Below are 8975 nucleotides of genomic sequence, written 5' to 3'. Positions count from 1 at the left end.
AGTGATAGTCTATGATATGGTATATATGTATATTTGAAAATGTATCAATCCTGATGTACTGATGGTCTAATTTCTTGAGGCCATAAAATGATAGGACAGTACAAATGACCCTTTTTGGAAAGTAGGCAGTCCAATGTATTTAGTAAGAGGCATAATGAGTTTTTATTTATTTTATATATATTTTTTTTTTTTTTTGTCGCAATTTTTTTGGAAAATTAAGAAATTTTAAATACATTTTTTTTTCACTACATACTGTCACCAGTGCAGTACAGCATCATATGATTGGTGTGATCAGGGATACTGTCATCAGTAGTTCAGTGTCACCATAGTACTGTACTACTCTGGGGGGGGGTCTGATCAGGAATTATTTTTTTTCACTATTACCTATACCAGCGCCAATCACTGTTCTATGCAGTAGTTTTAGATATAAATAGCTTTCATTCATGACAGCTTGATTCCTATTGTGATCTGTAATTGGCTAGAGCTAATCACATGGTGTAGGGTGATGTGACTGGCCCAGGTACCATGTGATAGCTGTGGGCCAATCGCAGCAGTAAGCAAAACAGTCATGAATGGAAGCCATTCATGACTGTTTTACTTACATTCAATCGCTACGATTAATCATAGCAATCACAGGATACCATGATCCGCTGTGTCTGATCATGGGGCTGTACGCCGCAACTTACTAGTATGTCGTTGTGCCTGCAGCTGGCTCCCACTCGAAGTAAAAGTACTGTGGGTGAGTGGCAAGTAGTCTGGTGTTTCTCGAGTAACTATGTGACTGACTACAGTGGTTTTTAAACTGTATTATACAACTGGACATGTCTTATGTACTGTAGATAATAGTGTTACAAGAAAACCGCTGGTATAGGGATGATATCCTTTTTGAGAGTGATATTTTCCTTTTTATAAAAGAAAACCGATTGGGAGGAGTAAGGAGACTGCTCTTCCCTCTGACAATACTTGGTTGGAGTTGTGTAACACTACTGGGTTAAAGGAAGTTCAGTCCTGTGCTGATTTGGTCTTTCCCTTCTCTCCTGAGTCACCATCTTTAAATATCTTGTGTGGGTGTGCAAAGGGTCATTGGGACCCAGAAAAGTCCTGTGGCACAACTTTGCATGCACAGTGGGTTTTCATGTCTTTGCACATGCTAGTATATGGGACCTTGACACATCTGCAGAACCCTTTCCCTGTGTGTCCTGCAGGTCTCTGCTGGGTCACAAAACATGTGGTGCAGCACTAAAAAGGTTAGAGACCTTAAAAAAAAAAAAAATATATATATATATATATAGAGATATAGTTTTTTTAAAAACTGCCTAATTAACTTTTGTGTCCATAATGGTATTACTTACCAGAATTGTAAAATGGCATTGATGAGGTGTGCTCACTGCTAGAGTGTGTATGAAGCTTGAAGTAAAACTTTGGGTAGCCCCCTCCATGTCCATAGGTATACTGATGTAAGCCCTTCATCTTTGCTAAGATACTTACCAAGGCTACTGTAGAGTTGTAGTGAAACCATTGAGCCTGTAAAGCTTTTTCCATGAGCAGCTGGTTCAAAAGCCCCTCCTCACTTAGCACTCCTATTCAAGGGAGTCTTTTATGGTTAAAATTATATATAAGCTTCCTTTTTATTAGACAGAATCTGAAAGCATGGATGCTGTCATTGTGCGGGCTTATATGTTTGCCTCACTACCTTGTGGTACTTGTAGATGATATTTGTATTTGCATGAACCTTGTACAGGATTGTTCAGGGAAAATGACATACAAAGTTAATGGATAGCACAGGACACCCCTGAAACCATTGATAGGACTGTATCAACTCGCTTTCTTTTAAAAGTTGCAGGCTCCAGGGTTTTCGTTAACAGCCCAACTTTTCTAATACGTTATTGGCACAGAGCAAGTATGTAGCCAAGGGCATTCAGCTTCCAACTTGTATGTGTGGTCCAACCAGTCAGTATAGGATGACAGCACTAGAGCTTGTGTCTTCAAATACCAATCAGTTTCTAGGTTGGATAATAGGCCATTCCTCTCGGGTTATAAAATAAATTCATCTTAAATCACAGAAGCAGCTGAGACTTGTAGTGGGAATAACTGACCTCAGGGCTGATATACCCACTTATAGAATATAAGAAAAACTTAGCAAAAGTCATTTCCTATAGATTTTGACTATCACCAACACTAGCCTTTGACCATTACATTTGTTGAAAAATCCAGTTAAAAATCTACACTAGTAAGTTATGAAGGTGTTGGATACAAGAAAATAAAGCACTTACTGCTTAGTTCATGCAGAGTAGATCAAAACTGAAGTTAGTCACATGTACAAGTCTAACTGTAAAACCTCCTCCATAGTTAGAACTATGTAATATGTGTTAATACCTTTGATTTATATCTAATTTGTTTGCTAGGCCTACTTAATGCATTGTTGGAAGTAATATAGTAAGTGACCCCATTGGTGTTCAGCATGGTTACACATAATCTGAAAATGTAGCCTGGTTTATTCAGCCCATTCCCAACCTACACAAATACTACATGGAAGGACTTGACCAATACCATTAGGAAAAAGTGGATTAGGCTGGCCATACATGGTTCAAATCTCAGCAGGAACGGGCCAAGATTTTATGTGTTAATGGGCAGGCTCAATGTACCAAATTGATCATTTTTGATAAAATCTGCCTGCCAGATTCTCACTATGGGCTGCTAGTGATAATTGCTGTGTTCTCCCAGCAGGGATGGCTGCCTTCGCCAGGAAAAAAAATATTTTCCAATTCCCCTGTCAGCACTGTCTGTATTGATGGGGGAACCATGCAAATTTTCTGCAACCCATGGTTCCAGGAAATAAATTTCCACTGTATGGCCAGCCTTAACAACACAATGGAAGTTATTTTTATGCAGAGGTACCATGAAATCACAACCTAGGTGTTTGATACAAAAATATCCCACCCTCTTGTAAAAGTACTTAATACAATAGTGACATTAATTAAGCTGTCTTATGCTTGGAGGACAAATTAAATCTGGCTTTGATCTTTAGGCTGGGTTCACACAAATGCAATGAGGGAAAGCAGTGAGGGTTCCTGCATCACATGTCTCACAGGCAGTTCACACTGCCCTATGCAAAGCGCTGTGGGTGTCAATGCAAAGTTAATGATACCCCCAGATCAGTTCACAGTGCAGGAATCAGATTGCATGGGTGGGGGGAGTCATGCAACATTTTGGTCCGAATGCAATTAAAATTTAGCCATACAATCTGTATGGCTGTATTTGCATTGCACGTGATCTGCACAGCAATGCTATGTGAAACACGTGCAATGTCTGACTTTGCATTAGTGCAAACCCAGCCTTTCCCCTAAAGTCTTCCCTGCAGTAAGGAGGAAAGACTATTAAAAACACCTTTCATTATTTTACCATACCTAAATCCCTGCTGTTGGGGGGGGCAATGCATGAACAAATGGAGCAATACAAATAGACTGTTGTGCCACAAAATAACTTTAGACATCTTGGAGTAAAGGGATTAAAATTTATTTAAAATATCACAATGGAAAAAAATAACAAACTTAAAGAAGTTAGAAAAGTCACCACAGAACCAGACCAAATAAAAAAAAAAAAAAAAAAAAAAAAAAGTATTTACAGAAAAACATTCTCATTTCACACACGCACACACACCAGAAGAACTTTAGTAGGTTGTAGCATGGTGAATTCACAGCTCACACCCTGAGAAGGGAAAGTTTACCACGCTCAGCCACCTCTGAATAACTGGTTTCAGGGTCACTGCTTAGATTTTGGAATAAAGTCCACTTCTGGTAAAGCAGCCCCTTTGCATCCACCTCAAATTCCAACTAGTGTTGTCCTCAAAAGCTACGATTGTCGATGGAACAGATCATGAGTTTCAGTCTGGATGATAAGAGTTCACACCTTTACCGATCAGTCCTAAACCTCACCAGTACACGTGTTTTAGCTTCAACATAAGACATAATTAGGGTAGTGAAGATTTTCACGGAAGGGGGACCAGAAACTTTTGGCACATAAAGGTCTGTTCACACCCTGCATAGGTTAGATACAGTACCCAGGGCTGTGGTGAATGACAGGTGTAAAAAGGGCTCAATGTAGTCTCTGATGTAGGGTTCCCCCTGCTACTCCTCCTTAGGTGGCTCGGCAGCTGGCTCCTTACTGGGCTGAGGTTCACTCTGCTCAGCTGGGGTAGCAGCTGGGGCAGCAGCAGGCTCAGGCTGGGTGGCAGGAGCTTCTTCTGGGGGAACCGTAGAGACGGTACTGGCATCCTCAGGGGCACTGGTGGGCTCTGCTACATTTTCACTTTGAGGTTCCTCTGCCTTAGCAACATTTTCTTCCTTGGGGGAAGCAGCCTCCTCTCCAGCTGGGCTCTCCTCTGCAGCAGCATCTGCAGCCTCCTTTTTGTTTTTGCGGAATGGCAGCTTGAACGGCTTCTTAAAGAACTTCTTTTTCTTCCCCTGCTTTCCTGGGGGCTCCTCTGGCTTGGCATCTCCATTGGCAGGTGGGGCTTGTTCAATCGTCTCCCCAGATCCCGCCTCCTCGGCAACTGGCTCCGCAGAGCCATTGGATTCAGCAGCGGCATCCCCGTTCAGCTTCTGCACAGCATCCCCGTTTGTCTTCACATGCCCATTTTCCTGTACAAAGAACAAACATTGGTTTTATTAGGGGATTTAAAAAAAAAAAAAAATTTCGTTTAATTATGGGGATTTTTCTTTGGTAGATTTTTTTTCCTTCTAATCTACCCCAACCATCCTTGCTTCTGGCAGTCTGATTTTTACAGAAAGAGGTAATCAAAAGGGATCTTTAGTGACCTCATTCTTTTTTTTTTTTAAAGTCCAAAAGATTCCCAGAAAAAAAAAGTCCCTTTAATCATTCTCTCAGGTATCCGATCTAAACAGCTGATAGCTAACCACACCCCTCCATCAGACTATACAGCTCATCAGTATGGCACATCAGTCACAAGACACCCCCCCCCCCCCTTACACTCCACACCCCTCTATCAGACTACAGATCATAAAGACCCCCCCCCATATTTCTCAAACTACAGCCCATCAGTAAGGTAGATCTGCCACAAACCCCCCAACATCTCATCAGTCACAAGAGGAGAAGACCCCCCCCCCCACACACACATCTCATCAGTCACAAGAAGACCCCTCCTTACACTCCACACCCCTCCATCAGACTAGATCATCAAGACCCCCTGCACTTCACACCCATCCGCCTATACAGCTTATCAGTCACAAGAAGACACCCCCTCCCAATCAGCGATCACCCTCCCCATACCAGATCGCCTCTATTCATTCTATATAGAATGGAAGATCGCTCCATATAAACGATCAGACGGCACGTAACAGGTCACGTACTGCCCCAAAACAAGGCGACAAAGCCCCCCCTTACGTCTACAGACAGTGGACGCGCCCAAAAGACAGGCAAGACATCCACTTGTAGATCGGTATCGGTCAGGAATTTACCTGTTCTGCTGCTTTGCTCGCTGTAGCGGTCTCTGCGTTCTGGGTCTTGGACTCGACGCCGCCCATGATTGACAAGCAAGTTCGCTAAAACTGTATCCAGAGGAAGAAAAAAAAATAAAATAAAAGCGAAATCTTTCCACCCGCAGCCTCAGCTCCCAGAGCTATCTGCACCACTCCACCGCTGCACCGATATCTCGCTTTGCGCTCTTTTACCCTCCCCTCCTCTTTTTATATAGCTGTGTCGGGCAAGGAGGCAGCCAATCAGACAGGAGAACTGACCGATGAGAGGCACGGCTCAGCCAATGGGGCCAGCAAAGGGGGGTAGGGGCGTGGTGTTCCTGTTGCGCTGGATACAGCGCTTAGGGCTGTGCTAGCGTGCTTTGGGTTACAGAGTGTGGATGGACATGGCTGAGGAGAGGGGCTATAGAGAGCAGCTGGGGGTGCTGTGTATGTAGGGGCCATGACTGAATTCACTCACTACAACATAAAACAATGAATTAGAACGCTAAGTCACACACATGTGGTGAGAGGACGTGACAGAAAACGTTCGCAAAGTTGTGAGGAAAAGTAACATGAAAGGAATGGGGTGCTGGACAGCAGTGGTCGTGTGTGCATGGTGTGTGTAAAGTTTGGGGGGGCTGTAGGACGATTTGTGAGAAGAGAGTGTTTAGTGGGCGTCAGATATGCTTCCGCCAGCATTTGTAGGGTTAACTTGGGAAGATACGGGATATGCATTCCTAAGACGGGACATTTCCTGTGTGTTCCTTCTTTCTGTGGGACAGACTCAGCCTTCAACATTTACTTCACAAGTTATATACAGTATATACCACTGATGTTCATTGAGGCTCGCACACGCGATCTGAGAATCGCACGAAAAATACTGCTTTTGAATCGATTGTGTGATAATCTGATCGTTAGTATACAGCTTACGAGAGCTGATCACCACAGTTTATCTAAAATTATCCATGGGGACAAACACAAAAATGTTTCTCCTATGATACCGTACGATTTTCATTTAATCGGTACAGTATTTGTCTGAAAATACTATACGGCTGGGTTCACACTATTGCGAATTGGATGCAGGTCTCTCCGCATCCAATTTGCATAGCAGGCTATTGCGAAAGGCTCTCTATGGAGCCGGTTCACATATCTCTGGAGTGGTTCCGGTGCGAATTCAGCCAAAAATTTGGGCTGAAATCGGACCTGAAACAGTGAATGGAGACGCACCGGACTACTGCTGTGAGCCGCAGTGAGAACCCAGCCTTCTGAAGTAACCTCTTCATTTTCGATATGCAAAAAAAAAACGACGCTCGTTCGTTTAATAATCTCATTTTGTGTACGAGGCATAACTGTCAGTCACCAGCATAAGTTCACATATATAACTATGTTAAGATCCTGATATTCATCAGGTCAATAATAATCATATGTCAACAGGACCACCCTGGCAACCAATTTTAAGGTGAGAATCCATTGTTCACCAAAGATAGGCAAATACCAGAGCCCATCCGAACTCTGGTTCTGCCACATCTTGAGTATGCCATCTAGTTTTGGTCACCAGTCCTTGGGAAGGACGTAATTGAAATCGAGGGAGTCCATAGAAGGGCAACAAAGCTAACGAGGGGTCTGGAGGACTTGGGTTATGAGTAACATCTGCAGTTAAAGCTGTAGTAAAGTCCAAACAAAATAAAATTGGGCTCCTGGGCAGTTAAAAGTGGAGCTACACCAAAAAGGGGAAGTACTGCTTTAGTCCTCCCCCCTCCTTTTCACAAAACTTGCACTTTTTTTGGGGGGGGGGGGTTGGGGGGTGCACGGGTACCTGGTATCTCCCTCTTCCACTCAGATCGCCTAGGCGATCCTAGCGGAAATCCCCCCCGCAGTCTTCTGGGACGCGTCACAGACTCCAGAAGACTGCGGGACCATTCACGATGTGCAACTGTGACAGCTGCCCACAGTTGAGATGCCAGCGCCGGGGACAGAGGATTGATGTAAGGAACGGCTCTGGTGAGAACATCGCTGGATCTTTTGACAGGAGAATGTCTGTTTATTAAAAATTAGCAGCTACAGTTTTTTTCCATCTTCCATCTTTACCCAGTCTTCCTTTTGGGTTTGCGGGATTTGGCCCTTCTTTGAATGGTTGGGCTACGATGACCCCACTCCCACACATGCGCGTGGGAGTCACAGCACAGCACTCTCATTGGACGGCATACTCCAGTATGCCATCCATTCAGAATGCAGTGCACATGCACCGGTAATATCACTGATCTCTACATATATGGTACGTGTTTAGGAGATATTCATTGTACCTACAGGTAAGCTTTATTATAGGCTTACCTGTAGGTACAAGTTATAAAGAGGGAATTGTTACCACTTTAAAATCCCCATACGATCCCCCTGCAGCTGGACCTGCTTCTTGATTGGGAGGAGAATCAAGAAGACAAAATTTATTTGCTATTGTCACACAACTGGGTGTGCTCTGTTCCCCAAGCCCACCCATTTTTGAAGCCAATTACAGCCTCAGGCTCTAATCACGTGCTTCTAAAAAAAAAAAAAAAATCCATGCGTCCAGCACCCTGCATGTAGATTAGGGGCTCGCGCATGGATTAGAGGGGGCGGCGCCCCTGCTCCCCTTATGGACTGCCACTGCTTAAAAGAGAATATGATCACAATATACAAATATCCAAATGGTGATTCAATCTAGAATAGGGAGAAAACTATTTAATCTTAGATCTCTAAAGAAGACAGGCGGCCACACAGTGACATTGGCCAAAAAGCGGTTCAATCCTAAACTGTGTAAGACCCCTTTCACACTGAGGCAGTTTTCAGGTGTTTTAGTTCTAGAAATAGCGCCTGAAAACTGCCTCTCCCATTCACTTTAATGTGTGCTTCCACACTGGGGCGGTGTGCTTGCGGGACGCTAGGAAAAGTCCTGCAAGCAGTATCTTTGGGGTGGCTTGGGAGCACTATAAGACTACTTTCACACTGAAGCGCCGCTAAAACAGCACTGGTCTTTTTTGTGGTGCTTTAGTGGCGCCTTTCGTGCGCTAGCAGGCCGTTCTTTTTAGGTCCTGTGACAACGGGACCTTTAAAAAAACGAATAAAGACCCCTTTTAAGGTGCTTTGGAAGCACTGTCCATTAATTTCAAAGCCCCAAAGATGCTGCTTGCAGGACTTTTCCTAACGTCCCACAAACGCACTGCCGAGTGTGAAAGCACACATTGAAGTGAATGGGAGGTAGTTTTCATGCACTTTACAGGTGCTATTTCTAGTACTAAAATGCCTGAAAACTGCCTCATTGTGAAAGAAGTCTAAATATTGCTCCCAAAAACGTGCCTGCCCATTCATTTACAAACCGCCTTAAAAGCGCCGCAAAATGGGTATTTTCTCGTTGTTTTAACAGCACTTCAGTATAAAAGCAACCTTAGGGTTCTTTAGGCTAGGTTCACACTGATACGTTTTGTGCGAGGGCTGTCCATTAATTTGAATGGGCTGCCGTGCCTC

At 43.8% G+C, this 8975-nt stretch overlaps 1 protein-coding gene across 1 annotated transcript; it reads right to left on the bottom strand.

Moving 5' to 3' along the window:
• Positions 1-3494: 3494 nt before the first annotated feature.
• On the bottom strand, positions 3495-5711 carry MARCKSL1 (MARCKS like 1). The gene is made up of 2 exons (XM_073615366.1): positions 5478-5711; positions 3495-4640 (listed from the first exon to the last, which is right to left on the bottom strand). Exons 1-2 carry the CDS (start codon positions 5541-5543, stop codon positions 4128-4130), a joined length of 579 nt encoding a protein of 192 aa, XP_073471467.1. The 5' UTR covers positions 5544-5711; the 3' UTR covers positions 3495-4127.
• Positions 5712-8975: the final 3264 nt, after the last annotated feature.

The sequence above is a fragment of the Aquarana catesbeiana genome, linkage group LG02 (genome assembly GCF_042186555.1).
Source record: "Aquarana catesbeiana isolate 2022-GZ linkage group LG02, ASM4218655v1, whole genome shotgun sequence".
NCBI classification, from domain to species: domain Eukaryota; kingdom Metazoa; phylum Chordata; class Amphibia; order Anura; family Ranidae; genus Aquarana; species Aquarana catesbeiana.
The sequence above is the reverse complement of the archived record's forward strand: the minus strand, read 5'-3'. Positions and strand labels throughout refer to the sequence as shown.